The sequence below is a fragment of the Macrobrachium rosenbergii genome, chromosome 41 (genome assembly GCF_040412425.1).
Source record: "Macrobrachium rosenbergii isolate ZJJX-2024 chromosome 41, ASM4041242v1, whole genome shotgun sequence".
Lineage (NCBI taxonomy): Eukaryota > Metazoa > Arthropoda > Malacostraca > Decapoda > Palaemonidae > Macrobrachium > Macrobrachium rosenbergii.
This window is the reverse complement of record NC_089781.1, coordinates 47,383,175-47,404,321: the sequence shown is the minus strand read 5'-3', so window position 1 is coordinate 47,404,321 and position 21,147 is coordinate 47,383,175. Positions and strand designations below refer to the sequence as shown.

Here is a 21,147-nt window from a genome sequence, read left to right as displayed (position 1 = left end):
TCTTCGTCTGGGGCCCAGAGCGAAGACCCGACCTTCAGGAGTCTTTGCCAGTCTGGTGGGAAAGCCATTTTGTTTATAACCCATCAGACGGCAAACCTCTGGGCAAACCTGGTACTGAAGAGAAGGGATGCAGTGTTGTCCCGGATCTACAGGTCAGTGGGTGCTGAAGCTGCAGTCTCCCTGTGCAATTGACTCATTCTGGACGACACCTCCCTCTTTCCCAGGGGAGAGGTGGATGCTGCTGTGGACGAGGAAGGCTGACGAGCACAACCGTCTTGTCCACCAGGCAGCGACTAAAGGCATCGCGCAACTTTCTCGTCCTGCGACCCGGACCGTGAGCCAGGCTAGCACCCCAGCCCCGAAGAAGTTTGGTGCTTCGACGGGCGTTCGGGGGAAAGTCTAGACCTCTTCTTCGCCTCCGCGGAAGGAACTGCAGGGTCCCTTTTGACAACCTGTCCCCCCCAAGAGGAAAGGTAAGGCAAAGAAGAAGAGGGGAGGAGCTCACTAGGGACGGCGAGCCCCCTCAGATGCTGCCGTCGGTAGGGGGATGCCTATCAAGCTACTGGGCAACGTGGCAGCAATACGGAACAGAGACCTGGGTAGTGGATGTCCTCCGGGAGGGATATTCTCCACCCTTCGAGTCATCGCCTCCCCTCACCGACACACCGGTCCAGTTCCCATCTTACCTTCAAGACCCCCAGAAGAAACAGGCCTACTCCAAGGTCAAAACTATATTGAGCAAGGGAGCCATCGAAGTCGTCGAGGATAGGTCTCTGGGCTTCTACAGCAGGATCTTTCTTGTGCAGAAAGCTTCCGGCGAGTGGAGGCCAGTGATCGACCTCTCCCCCCTGAATCGTTTTGTTCGCCAGATACGGTACAAGATGGAGACGGTGTGAACAGTGCTGTCAGCCATCAGGGAGAGTGACTTCATGCTGACGATGGACTTATGGACGCATACTTCCAGGTACCGGTTCATCCATCATCTCGTCGGTACCTTTGCTTTGTCCTCAACGGAGTGGTCTACCAATTCAGGGTACAGTACTGTGTTTTGGGCTGTCGACCGCTCCGCAGTTATTCACGAGTGTTCACCTTGGTATCAGTTTGGGCCCATTCGCACGGGATGTGTTTGCTGAGGTATCTCGATGATTGGTTGGTCCTGGCAAGCTCCCGCTTGCAGTTGCTACAGGACAGAGATCACCTCCTCTGGTTGTGTCGCGAACTAGGTGTCATGATCAACTTCCGGAAGTTGGATCTCATTCCCAAACAAAGGACTCAGTATCTGGGTATGCTGATCGACACGGCAACAGTCAGAGTCTCTCCTTCGCAGGCTTGAATCAGCACGTTCAGGAAGGTGGCAAGGCAGTTCCTAGCGAAACAGGACCTGCCAGCTCAACAGTGGCAAGTTGTGATCGGTCACCTGTTGTCATTGGAGAAGCTCGTTCCGCACAGTCTGCTCCACCTTCGGTCTCTCCAGTGTAGACTAAGGGACTTCTGGGATCAGTCTCAGGAGCCCCAGTTGGTTCTCGTACCCATCTCTCAGGAGATGAGGAACAATCTCGACTGGTGGATGGATGACAGGAACCTCTGCATAGGGACACCTCTGTCTTTCCGCCCTCCGGACATGCTGCTCTTCTCAGACGCATCGAAGGAGGGCTGGGGTGCACACCTCGAGGAATTGCTGACTTCAGGTTTGTGGGACCATCACGACAAGCACCCTCACATCAACGTCCTGGAGATGAAAGCAGCGTTCTTAGGTCTTCAGTGCTTCCAGGACCATCTGATGGGACACTCGGTGGCGTTGATGAGCGACAACACGACCGTAGTGGCATACGTCAACAAGCAAGGGGGACCTGTCTCCCGTGCTCTCCACGCGTTGATGTTGCAGGTGTACCAATGGGCAGTAGCCCACTCCGTGGAGCTGTCGGCCAGATACATTCCGGGCAAGAGGAATGCTCTGGCGGACACGCTCAGCCGTCGGGATCAGGTGGTGCAGTCTGAGTGGTCCCTTCACCAGAGAGTGGCAGACAGGCTCTTCGGCCTGTGGGGGCGTCCAGTAGTGGATCTGTTTGCCACCCAGTACAGCAGAAAGCTTCCAACCTTCTTCTCCGTCGTACCGGACCCATGGGCAGCTGCAGAAAACACCTTCGAGCACTCGTGGGAAAACCTCGAGGTGTATGCCTTTCCCCCGTTCTGTTTGCTTCGCCCAGTTCTCAGTCGAGTTCTTATGTTGACGAATCTTTGAATGATCCTGGTGGCTCCCAAGTGTCCAGAGGCCACTTGGTGCTGGCTCTGCTCTCCGAGGTACCGAGAGAGCTTCCCCTCTGGCACAACCTTCTACGTCAACCGCATGTAGAACGGTACCACCAGGCCGTGGCCTCCCTGTCACTTCTCGCCTGGAGGTTATCCACCATCTCTTTTGAGCGAGAGGCTTTTCTCACCGAGCAGCAACAGAGATGGCAGGATGCCTCAGAAAGTCTTCTGCAGCAGTTTACCTGGGAAAGTGGGCTGGTCGGAGCCACTCTTCAGCAGGTAGTGGACTTTCTCGTCTGTCTTCATCGGGAGAAGCTCCTGTCGGTTTCAGCGGTAAAAGGATACAGGGCTGCGTTGGCCCTGGTCCTGAAGTTGAAAGGCATCAATATCTCGTCCTCCTTGGAGATATCGTTGCTGATGAGGAGCTACGAATGGTCTTGCCCTCCCAGGGAACTCAGTCCCCCTGAGTGGGATGTCTCTCTCGTTTTGTGGAGCCTGACTCGTGCCCCGTACGAGCCACTGTGAGAGGCCACAGACAGGGAACTTAATCTCAAGACCGTCTTCTTGCTGGCCCTGGCATCGGTGAAGAGGATTACCTGTAGTGAATTACAGGGAATTTCCTTTGCAGTTAAACACTCAAGGGGGTGGGCATCGGTGATGCTCGAGTTTGTCCCAGAGTTCGTAGCGAAGACAGAATCCAGTGGTCCCTGACGCTCGATTTGAGTCTTTCACGATCCCATCCTTGAGTGACTTCGTAGATAATGACCCTGTCGAGTTGCTACTCTGTCCTGTACGAGCGCTACATGGCTATCTGAAGAGAACTCGGCGTCTCAGGCCTGAGTGTCGACGACTCTTTGTTAGCACTGGGACCCCTAAGAAGGTGGTGTCCAAGAACATGATCTCCTGGCTTCGTGAGGTTATCAAGAAAGCGCATGCAGCAGCTGGGGAGGACAACACCAGCGCTCTACGCCCCCGCGCTCATGAAATCAGAGGGATTGTGCCTACTTTGGCATTCAAGAAGAACCTGTCGGTTCAGCAGGCACTGAGAGCGGGGGTGTGGTCGCACCAGACCACATTCACCTCTTTTTACCTACGGGATGTTACCCATCGGTCCTTGGATACTTTCTCCTTGGGGCCAGTGGTGGCTGCTCAACAAGTTGTGTAACTTACCAGCTCCTGTACAGGACAGTGTTGTGTCTTGTCTGTTGTACATGCATGATTGGGCGTGAAAGGTGAGTGACTAGCTCTCTCTTCCTTCCTGTCATCCGACTTTTTCCCTTCGGGCAGAGAGTTTGGGCCATACAAGCTGAACCAGATGGCAGACGCAGGTGAGTTTCATATCTTGAGTATCCTAATCTTGGTTGCCTTTCAGGTACACATTAGATGTAATGTCCCCTCCTTCCCCTACAGGGGGGGGAAGGGGTTGCAGGCTAACTACCAAACCCATCCTTCATTTTGGTCCTTAGTCCCTGACATCCTCCGGTCACCCCTTCTGTGGCTGGGGAAGGTTCTCTCTCTCTTTCACCTTGCTGTGTGTTTGCTTACCTACCGTAACCTCGTCACAGCAAGGGCAGTCTAGTAGACTGGTTCGTTACACTCCAGTTCTCATAACAGTGATCATGGTCCGGTGGCTATGTCCTCCTGGCTCTTACCCCAGGAGAACATAAGGTGCGGTTGAACTTGCAGTCGTTCAGAGACCCACACTCAGATTCCTCCTACCGAATCATGAGTCCCCATATAAGTAAAGGACCAAGGGTTTGTATTTGTGTAGGAACAAATCGCATTTTTTAAAAGTAAAATGCATTTTTCCTAACATACAAACCTGAGGTCCTTTACTCAGGTTACCCACCTCAGCCTCCCCACAATCTGCCCTAGACCGGAAAGTAAAGTGAACAAACAACCCAAAGAAAAATCATTTATGGTCGGAGGTCAAGCCACAAATTTCATACCCCCTTCCTTTTCTAAACTAAACAAAAACTTGTATTTTAGGGTGAAGTTCTGTAGTGACTTACCTAAGTATGCTGGGTGTGGTTGCAGGTCTTTTTGTATCTTCCCCAGCAATAGTCAACATACTCACCCAGTAGGAAGACCCCTGGTTTTCTGCTGTAGAGCCTATGGGGTCAAGACTAACCATACCACCTGCTGATATGCAGTGTAGATGAATTTGTTCAAGCTCATGGCAGTAATGTTTTAAGAACACTGTCTCAGATGCCCACTCTGTACTTTCGGAGACTTCTTCAAAAGAGACATTTCTGAAGAAGGCCAACTACGTACTTACTTTCATAATATCATGTGACTTAGGAAAGGAGTGTGGGTTTGCTTTTTAATTAGGGACAATAAAATTATTCTTAGCCCTTGTAGAGGGAGGGGTTTATTTGTGCTAGGGTGTAGGAAAATCGGACCTTCTGGGATGTTTACTGTGACTCTGGGTAAACCTTAAGTGCTTGAACTAGGCATAATGTTTCGTCTGCTAAATTGAGTTTTCTTATAAGAATAGGAGATTTCCTTTTTGAAGGATTCTCATTCTTGGCCAGGAATGATGGGCCTGGGGACAATAATAATTATCAGCAGTTTGTGAGATATATCGTCCCCGTCTAAGAGAGCCCAGTTCACTAATACGGGCTCCTGATGTCAATGCAATCAAGAAGATCGCCTTTTGCAGCATGTGAGTTGCTGTTGTGTCGGGTCTGCTGAATTGAGGGGTAGATAGAAGTTCAAGTACCTTGTTCAGGGACCAAGTAATTGGGAGTCTTTTGGGAGCAGGTCTTTGTAGAACCAAAGACCGCAGAAGGGAAGTAACAACTTCTATGCTGGAGTCAATCCTGAATCCATAAAGCAGGGGTTCTGTTAATGCTGCCTTGTATGCCATGATTGTTGTAACCACAAGGTGTTTGTTTTCAAAAAGATATATCAGAAAATTTAAAAGTGTTTCTATTGAAATTTCAACTGGGCTCACAGTATGGATGTAATCTAACCATATCTTCCATACGGACTGGTATTGTCGGATAGATTACGTTCGTAATTTTTGCACTAGGTACCTAGCAATGTTGGGTGAGCAGTTTTCACGGTAGATAATATTTAAAAAATCCATACGTGAAGGTCTCGGCTCAGAAAGGAGAATGTGTAAACGATTTTTCCTCCTACACTCTGGGATAGAACTGCGGACGACAGTGGAATTGATCCTTTCGCCTGCTGTTGTGGTAGGAACCAATGTCTGTTTGGCCAGTTTGGGGCTATTAAGTAAGCTGTTCCTTTGAGGGTTAGGAGTTTGCTCAAAACCTTTGAAATCTGGGACCATGAAGCAAAAAGATATATTGCCCTCCACTTGTTCCAGTCTTACAGGAAGGCATCTCTTGCTATTGTTTGATTGTCCAAGTTCGAAGGTACACATACTGGGAGTTTGTGATTCTCTGTTGAGCTGTCGTTTTCCTTGATAGAGAGTCTGCTGTTGCATTGAGAGACTCTGTGAGGTGAATTGCAGACAGGTGCCACTTCTTTACTTGCGCCATCCAAAGGATGGCTAGCATTACCATGTTGAGTGGCGGTGAAAGTGATCCCAATCTCTTGATGCAGGACATTGCAGTCGTGTTGTTTAGAACCAACAGAATATGTGTCTCTTTTGGAGGTTTTAGTTTTTTGAGAGACAAAAAGACAGCCATCAGTTCCAGGAAATTGATATGACACTTCCTCAGACCAGCTGGCCACCTGATGATCCTCCCAATGTCCTCCCCAACCTGTCAACAAGGCATCTGTGTGTATTGTCACTCTTACAGATGGAGGAGTCAGGGTGACCTGTTTCACCAGATATTCCCTCTGGGTCCAAGGCTGAAGTATCTCCCCAACTTTTTTATTCTTTTGGTGAGAACGGTCTCGCATCTTTTTTATTGCGTGCAATAGCCAAAATTTGTTCACGTTTATCAGTTGCAATCTGAGTATTGGGGCTATTACAGGCAGTCCCCGGTTAACGGCGGGCTCGGTTAACAGCGATTTGGTTTTATGGGGCTTGTCTAGCGACGAAAATCTGCAATTTTCGGTGCCGAAAATCGCCGATTTCCACTTATTGGCGCCGATAATTGGGTATTGGCACTGATACATACCTAACAGAGGTGCTGATGACTGAAAATCGGCGCTTTTCGGCGCCAATAACCCTTAAAAATCACTGGAAGAGCGCTGAAATCGCCGATTTTCGGTTAGCCGCGATTTTCAGTTATCATCACACCCTCAGAAACGGAACCCCGCCAATAACCGGGGACTGCCTGTACTGATGCAAACTGCAGGAGAACCATCATGTGTTCTAATTGCTGTCTGGAAACTCTGGGCTGCTCTAGGAACCTTTTGAGGTTTTTCCTTATTCTGTTCTGGATTTTGATGGGGAGAGACAACAGGCCCTGAAGAGTATCCAAACACAGTCCCAGCCACTGAAAACGTCTGCTAGGCGTGAGGTGGGATTTTTTCCAATTTATTATAAAACCTTTTGACTGGAGTCTGTTGACCACTGCTCTTAGGTTTTTCAAGCTTTGTTTTCTTGTGGCCCCGCAAATTAACCAGTCATCTAGGTAAGCTATTACAGTAGTTGTATTCTTTCTTTCCTGAGTTCCTGGACAACTGCCAATTCTAATTTTGTAAAAATTCTTGGGGCAATGTTTAGTCCAGAAGGCATGACTTTGAACCTGTATGTATCTTTCCCTATCTGGAACCCTGGGAAGGGGTGAAAGGGAGCGGCAATAGGGATGTGCCAGTATGCATCTTTCAGATCTATAGAAACTGTCCAGTTCCCTTTTGGAATGACTGAACGTACTTGGGCAATGGTAGTCATCTGAAATTTTTGGCAAACAGTGTACTTGTTCATTGTTGATAGTTCAAGGATCACTCTTTGTTCAGAGGAATCCTTTTTAGGAACACTGAAGAGGTGCTTGGTGGCAAATATACACATGTTTCTCTATGGCACCTTTTAATAGGGCCTTCTGCACATAATCTTCCAGAGAGGGGTTTGGTGCTTGAAAGAACCCCTTTAAAGCCTCTTTTGATTTGGGTAAAGGGAAATTTCAGGTTTTTGCTTCCTGAATTCTCCTTTTCCCAGAAAAGCATACATGGTGCAATTTTGTTGTTGCGCTTGCTTGTTGACTTGAGTCACAACAGAATCCTCAAAGAGGTCCTTAGGGAAGGGGTTAGACTGTAATAAAGCAGTTACATTAAGAAGTGACTTGTTGGAACCTTCCAATGTTTCCATTCGTGCTTGTAAGTGCCAGTCTAAAAAGTCATGGAGTGCTTCCCATAGGGTTCTCATAAGATTTTTAGCCACAACAGCAAAAAGTGTCTTGGGGTTTTCTGGAAGCCTTTTGGTGGCAACTTCTAGCAAGGTGGAAGAGGTTAAGATACTAAGGAGAGGAGTCCTATCACGGAATTCTGACGAAGCTGTCTCATCTGAGATTCTTCTCATAGGGGTCCCAAATTGCTGAGTAGCAGCATGCAAGGGGAGCTTTTTCCTTTCAAAAGGGAGTTGAAGTGTTGTCCACTCTTTGGTGGAATTTTCCGAAACGTGGAGGACTGTGGCGAATGGTTTTAGTTCTGCCATGACTCCCATTTTCTAGTTACTACATAATTCTGAAAGAATGCCTTCACATGGTTAATTATTTTAAAGGTATCATCAGGGGAGAATGTTGGAGCCCCTGTTATGTTCTGACCTGAAGCTTTGTATAGTCTGAACTGGCCGTTTTGTTGGTTCCAGTTGGAATTCTAACCTAGGATCTTGTTTGGTCAGAGTTTGTTTCCACTCTCCCTTTTCGGTTGCAGGATGCAGTACTTTACACTTCGGAGTGTACATCACTTGACTTGGTTTCTTAAATTTCCTGTTTGGAATCATGCAATATGTCCATTATATATTGACGTTCTGTGGCAAGGTCATCTTTGCTATTACTCATAATTTCCTTATGGAACTGATCAAATCCTGCAAACTGTGTATCCCTTTTGGGGAGCTTGCATAATCTGACTGAGCATCCACAGCAGAACTGTGACTGCCTGTTACCCAGGGGGCAGAGGTCCAGGGTGAGTTACAATACCCCTCCTTGTATCCCTTTTGGGGGAAGGATCCTGATCAGCTTCTGAGAGTTGCATGGGGGATTGAATTCCTTCTGGAAAGTTTCTCCCATGGTTAGCTGAAGGTAGTGTCCCTGATCCCTCTGGGTTCAGCAAGGTCTTTTCGGTAGCAATATCAACTTCATCTGAAGATAATTACCTCCAAGAGGGACTTCCCCTATTTCCTCTGCAAGGTTAACCTGGGAGGTATTTGGGACTGATGTTACTGGGTTTTGGCTCAAATATAGATCTGAGAAGGGGTTAAATATTTGCTGCCGGAGTTATGCCGGAAAGATATACAGTAAACCCCCCAGTATCCGCATTCTCATGATTTGCGGACTCACGCATTCGCGGGTTTCTCTGTGGAACATACCTAGCCATTATTTGCGGAAAATTTGCCCATTCGCGGTATTTTTCATTGAGAAATATTCACTAATTACTGTATTTTCATATAATTTTCATGAATAAATGCACTTTTTGTGATAAAACTGTTGAAATACTCAGGTATATGCATTTTTACAGGGTTTTTCTGTGTTTAAACTATCAAAATGGGCAGTTCTAAGTGTTTTTAGTGGGGTATTAAGTATTCGCTGATTTTAGCTATTTGCCAGGGGGGTGTGGGACGCATCCCCCGCAAATATGGGGGTTTCACTGTAATCTCCCCCTTCCCCCCCCCCTTGCTGAACCCTAGGACCTAACATGACAGCTTGAAACGAGCTGCCTCGTCCTTAAAACTTGCTGCAAAAAGCACACTGCAAATTTTGCTCATATCTGTCAACCAAGCAAATCTGTCTTGCTTTTTGCAAGGACTATGCTCATGGCAGGTGGAATGGGCCATACCCATTGGCAAAAAGGAACCGAGCAATTTGCTATGTAACACTTGAGCTGAGGGTCCTGCATAATGGTGGCCCTGTAATGAAAGAACCAAGTTGTTATTAGAAACTAATTAGTATAAGTTGTTTTTAAAAATGGACACTTTTGTAAAACCCTGTGCCGTTAGCATATTACATCCTACAGGTTAGGTTGAGTACTAGTGTGTAAATTTAATACCTTTTATAAAATATATCCAAGATAACTTAAACCATTTTAGGTTTAGGTTGACTCTGACAGCATATAGGTCTGCATTACTTAAACTGTTAGTCCTTTTGCAATGGCTATGTCAAATTTTAATTCTAAATTGTCATGCCATATGGACTGATCTTCTATAAACTAATTTGTTTAATAGCTAACCCAAGCTACTGTTTTATAGGCTTAGGTTAATCCTTGTAGTATAATCCACGTTAATCTAAACATAGAAGATCTCTTAGAGGAATCTCGCTTAACCTATTCCAAGCTGTTTTTTATTCTAGGTTTAAGTAAAAACTTAAGGATATAAGCTACACCAAAAATTAATCCTCTTATAATCTGGTTTTTTCTTTTACATAGCTGAGACTACTTTTTATCTGATACTCAGCCCCACTGTTTCTAAATTAACAGTAGGAACATTCCCTTAATAAGGGATTTCCACTAAATCTAGTTAGGCTGTTGCCTGTTCTAAGTTTATATCACCTGTAAGGGTATAGGCTTCATAAGACCTATCCAATGTTATTGACCCTAGAATATTGTTTATATGTACTCCTAGGCTTCCCTTACCAATGTTGTTAATCCTAGAATGCTGTTTATATGGGCTCTTAGGCTTCATGTTCTTTCTTTGCCTAGTATAGGGTATTAGCTAATCCAGATTTTTAGAGATCACACTTGAGTGTACAGGCTATATAAAACTAGCAACTTACTAATAAGTAAACACAGTTAGGCTGCTATTTTTGTCTCACTCAGGCTGACCACCTCCCTTGTTTGTATCCAATCCTAGGTTGTTTGGTCTGTTATATAAAATAGTAACCCAATAATAAATAATCTTATTTCCAGGTTATCACTTACTCTAATCTAGGATACTGCCTAATCTGGACTATTTAATTCACAAGGGTATGGTTACATGAAACACAATTGCCTTAGTATTTAGCCTTACGCTAGGCTACCATCTCATCTGGTACAGGTTACTATTTTCTTCTAGTTCTAGATTACCGTCTAGGAAAATCATTGTTCAATAATAGGATGTTTTGTAAAAGTTTATCACTTGAACTAATATAGCTACTGCCTAGTCCTGAAGTATTTTAGATCATACTTAAGTGTAGAGGCTATATAGAGGGAAATTTTTAAGTTTCCTGTTTATCGAATTCAAGGATCCTTGATGTAAACTAGGCTGCTGCCTAGGACCATAAAAGAATGTCTTAAAAGGTTCTTACTTAACTTAAATTGGGTTACTACCTAATTCAGGTTATTTAAATCACATTTAGGATATGTAATCTTAGGATATAGGCTACGGACAACATCTACTATACTGTATTTACATTATTCACACTGAATTTGTTAGGCTACTGTCTCATGTAGGCTACCACCTAGGCTATTGTGGACATCGTTATCTGAAAGGATTATCTAAATTAATAAAAAACTGTTGAACATTTCTTTAGTTACACTTTTAAATTGAATCATCAAAAATTCAAATTTTTGGGGCTTTAGCAAATAACAGAGATCATGAGAGAGCACCAACCATGTGCTCTGAAAACAAAGTCTGGTTTCCAGATTCTGCACACAAAAACATTTGTTCCACAGGTTAAACTAACAATTTTGAAACAACTGGAGCTTAAAAATAAGCACTTAACTTTCGAGTTTTGATGTTTCCATAATTCTTGCTGGTGAAAACAGTAAAGGGCACTGAAGCGTGGCACACGTAGCTTGCACTAGCAGAGGGTAATTGAGCTGATCTGTTGCCTGCCCTGGTTGTAAACAAGATGGCAGACGTGCATGCGCAGTAGTAACTTCTTGCCAATGACGTAGGAAAAATTGGGTTCAGCTTCGCTGAAGATAAGGGAAAATGCCCTCTTATCTTTGAGTCCATTATACTCTATCACGTGTCATAGTGTTTTCATTACAACAATACCTGGCTACAAGACCAAGCTAGAAAAATATTTCCTAGATACTAGTCTAGTAACCATGGAGCGCTGGCACACCAGGGGGGTTAACTCCTTGAGGACGAAACAAGCGACTATGCTATAAAAAAACCAAGTTGGAAGACAGCTAGATAATTTAAATAGAAAGTTCAGTAAAATAAAAAAACGTTATTAGAAGAAAATTTACAACAACTGACTATATTATTATTAGAAGTTGATACAGTAAAACCTCTATATAAAATATCTGCAAAATTTAAAAGAGAAGTAATTCAAGGAAGAATCATTTCATGGAAGAAATATGTATCAGTTCTCTCTAATAATACTCCCATAAAAAAATATGGGAAAAATTCAGAAAAATAAATGGTTCCCATGTTAAACCACCTAGACATGCCATATTAAAAGATGGGAAAAGAATACTTGATCCGAAAGAAATAAGTAATGTAATAGGAGAAAACTTAGCAAAAGCAAGCAGTGATGAAAATTTAGATGAACACTTCTGCAAAGAAAAATAGTATAGAATTAATAACAGTAAATTTTGAAACCATAGAAGATATATATTATAAGGGAAAATTTAATAAAGCAAGTTGAAATTTGCTCTCTTGAACAGTAATAAATCTGCCCTTGGAGGTGACAATATTTGTTTTGAGATGATCTGCCACTTAGCACCTTTGGCAAAGTCATACATATTAGAGTTTTATGATCACTTATGGCTTTGAAATTTATTTCCTGATGAATGGCGTAAAGCTATAATTATTTCTATCCTCAAACCTGGAAAGGATCCCAGTAATGTAAACAATTACAGACAAATTTCTTTAACAAGGTGGTTATGCAAATGACTAAAGAAACTGATAAATGCTTGACTACCCTGGCACATTCAAGAAAATAAAATTTTAACTCCCACTCAATTTGGGTCATAATGTGGCAGATCTACATTGGATTTTCTATCTAACTTGGAAGACCATATGCGAAGAGAATTTGAACAAAAACAAATTACTATAGGAGTCTTTTTTGACATTGAAAGGGCATGTGGTACTACATGGAAATATGCAATATTAAAAACATTACATAAAAATGGCATCCGTTGACATTTACCTAGATTTATCCCAAACTTTCTGACAAATTGGACTTTTCAAGTGAGAATTGATGGTTTATTGTCAAGTACATTTCCACTTCAAAATTGTGTTCCATAAGGAAGCGTCCTTAGTGGTACACTGGTTACTTTAGCAATAAATGACATCAGCACTGTGATAATTTACCCGTTGGAATTAAAAGTAACTTGTATATGGATGATTTCACCATATATTATTCAGCATCTTGCATAAAACATGCAGAGTAAATCATTAATAAAACTATAATAAAAATAGATGAATGGGCCTCATCTGTAGGCTTCAAATTTTCTATATAAAAGACTCAAGCAGTAATGTTTTATAAAAATGAAAAGTGGTAAAAAGTAGAAGAAATAGATTTAAAAATCAGAAATCATTCCATACCAATTGGCCAAGCAGCAAAATTTTTGGGATTAGTATTTGATACTCACTTGAACTGGAAAGCCCACATTACATACATGAAATCAAAATGTGAAAGAGCACTAAATCTAATAAAAAAAAACTATCAAACACTACTTGGGGAGTCGATAGACATACCCTTACTGTACTGTATAAAGCAACAGTGCTGTCTATCATTCATTATGGAAGCAAAATATATGGCTCAGCATCAGATGCAACTCTGAAAATGTCAGACCCAGTTCATAATGAGGGTCTTAGAATATGTTCAGGAGCTTATAGATCATCACCAAAGTCATCTTTACAAGTTGAATGTGGTGAACTCTCTCTCTCTCTCTCTCTCTCTCTCGCTCTCTCTATAGAGAGAGTTTGTAACAATGAAGAGTGCTCTGAGAATTCAAATATGTGATTCTCCAACTAAAAAATTCAAGAGTTTGTAACAATGAAGAGTGCTCTGAGAATTCAAATATGTGATTCTCCAACTAAAAAATTATTTGAATTAAGAGATGTCTTTATTAGCAATCATTTAACACCTTTCCCAGTTAAATCTAGAAGGTGGAGTCACTGAATTTAAATATACAATTACCTTCAATAGTAAAATTACCTTCAGTAGTAAAATTACCTCCTCCTTGGAATGTGAATACAGTAAAATGAAAATTTGCACACACTTAAAATATTTATCAAAAAGTTACACAATTACAGTAGAACATATCCAAAAGGTCCACATTATGCAGCATACACAGACAGATCTAAGTCTCAATATGGAATGGGATATGCTGCAGTATCCATCCCAAGACAGAACGTATCAGTTCTCTCTGCCAGATAATGCCTCAGTATTTACAGCTGAGTTATGCAATAGCATCAGCCATAAAAATAAATAAAGAAGCCTCATTTAATAATTTTGTGATTTATAGTGACTCCAGAAGCGCTATAGAAGCCATTCAGTTGCATTCCAAAAAGTAATATTGTAAAACAAATTAAGTTTTTGGAACCCTGCCCATGTAGGGATTAAAGGAAATGAAGAGGCTGATAAAGCAGCTAGGGAAGTGGTCCACATGACAGAAGCAAATGTAACCATCCCTGTGACTTGACAATATAAGATATATAAAAACAATCATTGTAAGTAAATGGCAAAATCTATGGAATGAAGAACCTGAAAATAATAAATTAAAGCAGGTAAAATCCTGTGTTGGAAAATGGAGTTCATCATATCAGAGAGAGAGACACACACACAAGTAAGTCCTGACATGTCTTTGAATAGGCCATACTCGTTTGACACATGGACACTTAATGAACTGTCCACATGGCCCTCTTCCCGAATGCCCAGAGTGCAAAGTGTTGATAACAGTCAAGCATGTATTGTGTGAATGTCCAAAATATAACCTGCAGCTATTATCAGATTTTGGAAATAGACCAATGCATGAAATTTTATCAGAATCTTCCACATTTTCAGTAATTCCAATTTTAATGTTCATGGGGAACTGTGATTTAATTAATAAAATATAAAAAGTAAGTAATAAAAATACAGAAACCCTTAGGGCTTCTAGTGGATTTTAAAATAACTAAATTTTAAAATGTAACTTAACTTCTGAATTTTAATATACCTTTTTAGTGAGTATAGGTGAAAACATGAGTATAAATGTACATATTTATAGTGTGAGTGTGTTCTAGTATGAGAGCGTATGCCTTTGTGCAATTTTGAATTTAATTTTCATTCCTGCATCACCATATCGAATGACTTGTTTGGTTCCAGAGCTAGGCTGCTAGCCTAGACCTGTCATTTCATCCAAATCCTTCTGGCCAGCCCTATGAGAGGTGATAGTCAGCCCAGTGATCTGGTTAAACTGTATTAATTATAATAATGAGGTCTTTACAGTTAAATATCCACCTGATGCCACCCTTCATTCTGATACCTGGGCCGAAAAGCATAGTGAATGCTTACCATCTGAACTCCCACCAATTGGACAGTAGTTGACTACCTAACCACCTTGTTTAAAAGTTAAACGACCATTTCCAGCTGCCCTGAAGCATATTCTTTGAGTAAAGACCTCAGTGTGTATAAGTTAGGAAAAAATACAAGTTACTGTACTTTTAACTTTGTCATTTTATCATTACAGCTTGTGAATTTGTAGTGCATCATGGATCACCACTTGCTTGATGATGGTGGAACTGGAAAAAAGATGGGCCTAGCAAGATTGGCAAAATCCTGTAGTTCTTCTAGTAGTGTGAATAGTTTGAGTAGTGTCGAGAAGATGAAGAATAAAAATGGTAAGAATATTTTGGTTTAACTTGAGTTTTACAGTGTAATAAGATGCTTTCAAATGTTTTACAGGTTGACCATCACTAATCTGGCATTGGTGGGACCTGCAGGGTGCCGGATTAGTGATTTTGCCAGATTACAGAGTGGTTAGGGTAGAATACACTTAACAGTTAACCACCTCATCCTACCTTTACAATACCCTGTAAATCAGTACATGTTGGTTAATAAAGGAGAAAGAAATATTAATAAGAAATATTAATTTTTAATGAAGCATGGGCAAAATGAATGATACAGGTAATTCTGTTGACTTACATTCTTCACTGCTGCTTCCAAGTGAAGAGCTGGAATTTGTAATTTGATACATTTGCAGGTGTTGCCCAGTCGAGAGGTAATTTCATTGCTTACCTGTTTCTACAAAGTCGAGACGTCCCATCTATTGGTAGCATTGATAGTGACCGCATCAAAAGGCTACTGGTAGTGCATATCTATACTTACTCACTCTGCAGTCTCTCTCTCTCTCTCTCTCTCTCTCTCTCTCTCTCTCTCTCTCTCTCTCTCTCTCTCTCTCTCTCTCTCTCTCTCTCTCTCTGAGGTCTACAGCAAAACCAGCTTTACCCAAAATAATTTATTTGACAAAATCTAACATAACTAGATTGCAAGAAATAAGCAATGGAATAAAATGGAATATTAAAGTTCTCAAAAGATCAGTCATATTACAGTCTATCATAATTTAACTAATTAACCCTTAAACGCTGAGCTTCTATTTACAAAAACGTCTCCCGTATGCCGGCGGCGTTCGGTGAGTTAGCGCCGAAGCGGAAAAAAAGCGTTTTTCAAAAAATCACAGCACGCTTAGTTTTTAAGATTAAGAGTTCATTTTTGGCTCCTTTTTTTGTCATTGCCTGAAGTTTAGTATGCAACCATCAGAAATAAAAAAATATCATTATCATATATAAATATTGGAATATATGACAGCGAAAAAAAAAACTTATATAATTGTATACAAATCGCGCTGTAAGCACAACGGTTAAAGCTAATGAGTTAATTTTTTTAGTTGTATTGTACACTAAATTGCAATGATTTTGGTATATAACAAATTGTAAAACGATCAAAGCAACACAGAGAAAATATTATCACAAAATGATGCATGAATTCGTAACGCAGGACGTAAAAAAATGTTTTTTCAAAAATTCACCATAAATCGAAATATTGTGCTAGAGACTTCCTGTTTGTTGAAAAATGAAGCTAATTGATTGAATATTACTAGACTGTAAGTGTTTTAGCTTACAATTGCAGTTTTTGACCATTTCGGTCGAGTTAAATTTGACCGAAAGTCGAATTTTTTCTATTTATTGTGATTTATATGAAAATATTTCAAAACTGATAAAAGCTACAACCATGAGTTATTTTCTGTTGTATTGGACATGAAATTGCGCACATTTCCATATATAAAACTTTATGTAACAACTAATATAAAACGGTGCAAATATTACGACAACGAGACGAAAGAATTTCTGAGATGTTCGGCCGAGTTACCCGCAGATGTAAGGAAAATGTTTTTTTCAAAAATTCACCATAAATCGAAATATTGTGCTAGAGACTTCCAATTTATTGCAAAATGAAGGTAAATGATTGAATATTACTAGAATGTAAGAGTTTTAGCTTACAATTGCGTTTTTTTACCATTTCGGTCAAGTTAAAGTTGCCCAAAGGTTGAAATTTTGGCAGTTATCGTGATTTATGTGAAAATATTTCAAAACTGATAAAAGCTACAACCATGAGCTATCTTCTGTTGTATTGTACATGAAATTGCGCACATTTTCATATATAAAAGTTTATGTAACGACTAATGTAAAACAATGCAAACATTACGACAACATGACGAAAGAATTTCCGAGATGTTCGGCCGAGTTACCGCGCGCAGACGTAAGGAAAAATTTTTTTTTTTTTTCAGAAATTCACCATAAATCGAAATATTGTGCTAGAGACTTCCAGTTTGTTGCAAAATGAAGGTACATGATTGAATATTACTAGAATGTAAGAGTTTTAGCTTATAATTGCGTTTTTTTACCATTTCGGTTGAGTTAAAGTTGACCGAAGGTTGAAATTTTGGCAGTTATCGTGATTTTTATGAAAATATTTCAAAACTGATAAAAGCTACAACCATGATTTATTTTTAGTTGTATTCTACATGAAATTGTGCACATTTCCATATATAAAACTTTATGTAACGACTAATATAAAACAGTGCAAACATTACGACAACGTGATTTAAAGAATTTCTGGCGTGGACATAAGGAAAAAGTTTTTTCAAAAATTCACCATAAATCGAAATATTGTGCTAGAGACTTCCAATTGGTTGCAAAATGAAGGTAAATGATTGAATATTACTAGAATGTAAGAGTTTTAGCTTACAATTGGGTTTTTACCATTTCAGTCAAGTCAAAGTTGACCGAAGGTTGAAATTTTGGCAGTTATCGTGATTTATATGAAAATATTTCAAAAATGATAAAAGCTACAACCATGAGTTATTTTCTGTTGTATTGTACATGAAATTGCGCACATTTTCATATGTAAAACTTTATGTAATGGCTAATATAGAACAGTGCAACAATTACGACAAAATGACGAAAGAATTTCTGAAATTTTCATCCAAGTTACGCTGCTGGCATAAGAAAAAGTTTTTTTAAAAAAATCACCATAAATCAAAATATTGTGCTAGAGACTTCCAATTTGTTGCAAAATGAAGGTACATGATTGAATATTACTAGAATGTAAGAGTTTTAGCTTACAATTGCGTTTTTTGACCATTTCAGTCGAGTCAAATTTGACTGAAGGTTGAAATTTTTTGTAGTCGACGAACGGTACGTCCACTTGGCACCCAACAGACAATTTTCGTCAACGTATGATACGTCCAGTAGGCGTTTAAGGGTTAATACAGGTAGTGATTAATTCAGGCACCATTTTATTCTTCACCATCAGTCAACTTTTGTGTGCATGTGACATAATTCACTCCCTAGTTTTATTTTGGATTTCAGTGTTAATCAGATTAATATTATTGTTTTACAGATAGTAACGATGTCGAGGAGGACAGAAAACTTCAAGAGTTTAGCATGAACTTCCATCACTCATCACCTGGTAGTAGGGTGGTAGTCAAGCAGAGTGGAACTGTCACTCTTTTACCCAGTAAGGTTAATGTGGTATCCTACAGTGGGTATCAGTTATGTGAAAATATGAACACACGTACTGGCATAAATGAGAGTTTACGTTCTTTTGAATCAGTTGGTCAGTCATTACCTTGCAGTGATCCAGATTTTCAGTTGACACCAAAAGAGGAGAATATTACAAGTTATGTGACATTGCAATCAGTGGAAGGTGATAAATCTCATTCACCAGATATTGGACATCATTCTCATTTGCCTCAACAAATCAAGAGATCTAATTCAATGACACGTCTTTCAGAAGTTATGAATCAAATACATAACCTATGTATGTTTCCAGCTCAACCTCTTCCTGTGAAGGAAGTAAGTATTAACAGTTTCTTCTTTCATGAATGAGAATATTTATTTTGGAATTCATACAATGTTTATAAGGTAAAACTATAGTCCAGTACCTGTGACCAAAGACAGCCAGCAAATCATCTTTGGAAAACTAATGTGTTCATTCGTAGACTAACTATTCTTGTACATAGATTTATACATAAGTAGTGGGTGACTGGATACAAATGTTTGTTACTTTTTATACAACCTGGTTTAGTTGTTGAAGCTTGATAATAAGGTAGTTATGGTAATTCGTGTATGTGAGTGAGAAACTGGTGGTACTGCCCAGCCTCTAGGCTATAAACGATCACTTTCCATAGGGCTTTAGAACCACCTAGATGTGCTGAGGAGGCTTTCAAACTCTTGGAATTGTCCCCCTTGATGTAGCATCTTCTAGCTGTGGTGAGGGGGCTCTTAAAACTTGGAATGAGTGCAGGTTCAAGAGACATACCCATTAAATTAGTATTTTCATTAGATGGTGTGGATTTTTCCAAGTCTGTTAAATTTTCAAAGCAGTTAGTGGGAAATGTGATGGAAGTATCTGCCATCTGATAACGCTGAGACCTAAGAGGTACAGTGTTATGACTTGTCATAATAATACCGTGAGGGTGTAACACCTCAAGGGTCAGCCTGTAAATTCTAGTGGTGGGTTGACGTTTTGGGTAGGACCCAAAGCATCATACCTGGTTTGCCCACCAGCTTAATCAGAATGAAGATGATTGTATTCATGCAATAGTATCAGTCCCAACAAATGGCTTAGTCCTACTCATGTGCCTATTTAATTATTTTGGTGAAATCTGTCTAGTGAAGGGTATGGGTTAGACATCTGGAGTAATTTGGTACTATGTCATGAGCAGAGCAATGGTACTTGCAAAAAGTCTATGATACCTTTTTAATATTTTCAAGTAGTTTCTTTCCCCTCAGTATATTACTGTTGGAAAGGTTACTTAAAAAACTTAGTATTATACCCATAGGCCATTAGAGAAGAGGTCAGTATCCGGCAGCTGCCCAAAGAGACACTATGGAGAAAATGGTAACAACCTCTCTCCCATCTGGTTCCAGTATTATAAAATTGTTGCCGTACAGTAACAAGGAAAGGTAAAAATGAATGAATCCCTTGGATCTTTGTACTCAGTTCCCACAGTAAATTGCTGAACCTGAACCAGAAGATGGCATTGTGGATAATTTTGAAGTCAATTTTGAAGTTGGCAGACAACTAGAAATCCCTCCTCAGAATGGAAAAAAAGTTACTGATGAAAGTGAGGTCGCCACATGAAAACTTAAAATTACTGGCTTTGTCTTCTCATGGTGGAGTTCCAGTTCAGTCCACACAACATTCCAGCTTGAGCTGTATCCAAGGGTTTGATTTATACTCCTCAGCTAATGAACTTCTCTGAGGAGAAACTTCCAAAAGCATTGGAAGATCAAGTAGAGTGCTGCCATTGTTCCTCAGCCTAATCTCATATTGACACTTAACACACTAAGACCACCACAGTGAGTGCAGCATGATGTAGATTCAAAATACAACAATATGTCCCAGGATCTACGAGGTGGTTCCAATGCCAAAATGTTAGGCATACACTAATATCATGTAGGTTGAAGTTACAAGGCAGCCAGCAGTATGTGTAAACTGTGGAGAGGAAGACTGTGGTATATCCAACGAGGAACCCAGATGTCTGCATAACAGTTAGGTTAACTTATTGTCATCAAACCAATGTGACATTTATTAGTTTGAGAATAAAATTCAGGCATTAAAAGACCACATCTGTGGAAGGAAAGGAATGGCATTACAGTACATATGTATATACTCAAAAGACCAGGCTTAAACTTTTTTAACAGAAACATCTCATTATGAAAAACTGAGCTTAACAATGCTAGTAGTAATAGTGACACTAGTAACATAAATGCATCACATAAAAGATAACTACAGGGTCAGAGATTAACAAATCTGGTAAGTGATAGATCTGTCAGAACTAAGTAATCTAGCTGATAAAAATTCTGTGCTGAGAAAAATATCCTAAGAAACATCTGTTAATGAATGTGAAAGTCCCAACAGTAAGTGGTGCAACCACCTCAATGTAGGCTTGATTGGTGAATGCTGGTCCAGTCCCAGCACTTGCTGGTAATACTGCCTCTCTGGAGGCTGGTCCTTTAGCACCAACTTCTGTTGGTCCTTGTACCTTTTCAGAGGTAGTGCTTGCAACTGCTGTCATTGCAAAACAAGTGGATGTATAATCCTGCCTGGACAATTCACCCTCTTTGACCAAGGCTCCTGCATCTCCATGGAAAGGGAAGCAGCAGATACTGGGAAACCTTCAGCAGAGGAGGCTGTTTCAGTAGCTAATGACAGAGATGCTGGATTTTGGAAAGTGATAGATTCAAAGAAAATACTAGCCAAGTTGCCAAAAATATTCTTCACAATCCCCTCTATGGCTTCACTATACAGTATTTACAGTACATGTTTGAAGCTGTGAGGTGAATGAGAGAGCTGTCAAAGTGTAATCTTTTTTTTTCCAGCTCAGATATATATCCAA

The 21,147-nt window shown here is 40.6% G+C and overlaps 1 protein-coding gene across 3 annotated transcripts in view; it reads left to right on the top strand.

Annotated features, from left to right (window-relative positions):
- Positions 1 to 21,147, top strand: part of INPP5E (Inositol-3-phosphate synthase) — an 830,915-nt gene that overhangs the window by 138,510 nt on the left and 671,258 nt on the right. For all 3 annotated transcript variants that reach the window (XM_067084336.1, XM_067084335.1, XM_067084334.1), the window contains exons 2-3: positions 14,932 to 15,082; positions 18,144 to 18,598. In XM_067084336.1, coding sequence (XP_066940437.1) covers positions 14,953 to 15,082; positions 18,144 to 18,598 — 585 coding nt within the window. In that variant the 5' untranslated portion in view covers positions 14,932 to 14,952. The remainder of the gene's footprint in view (positions 1 to 14,931; positions 15,083 to 18,143; positions 18,599 to 21,147) is intronic.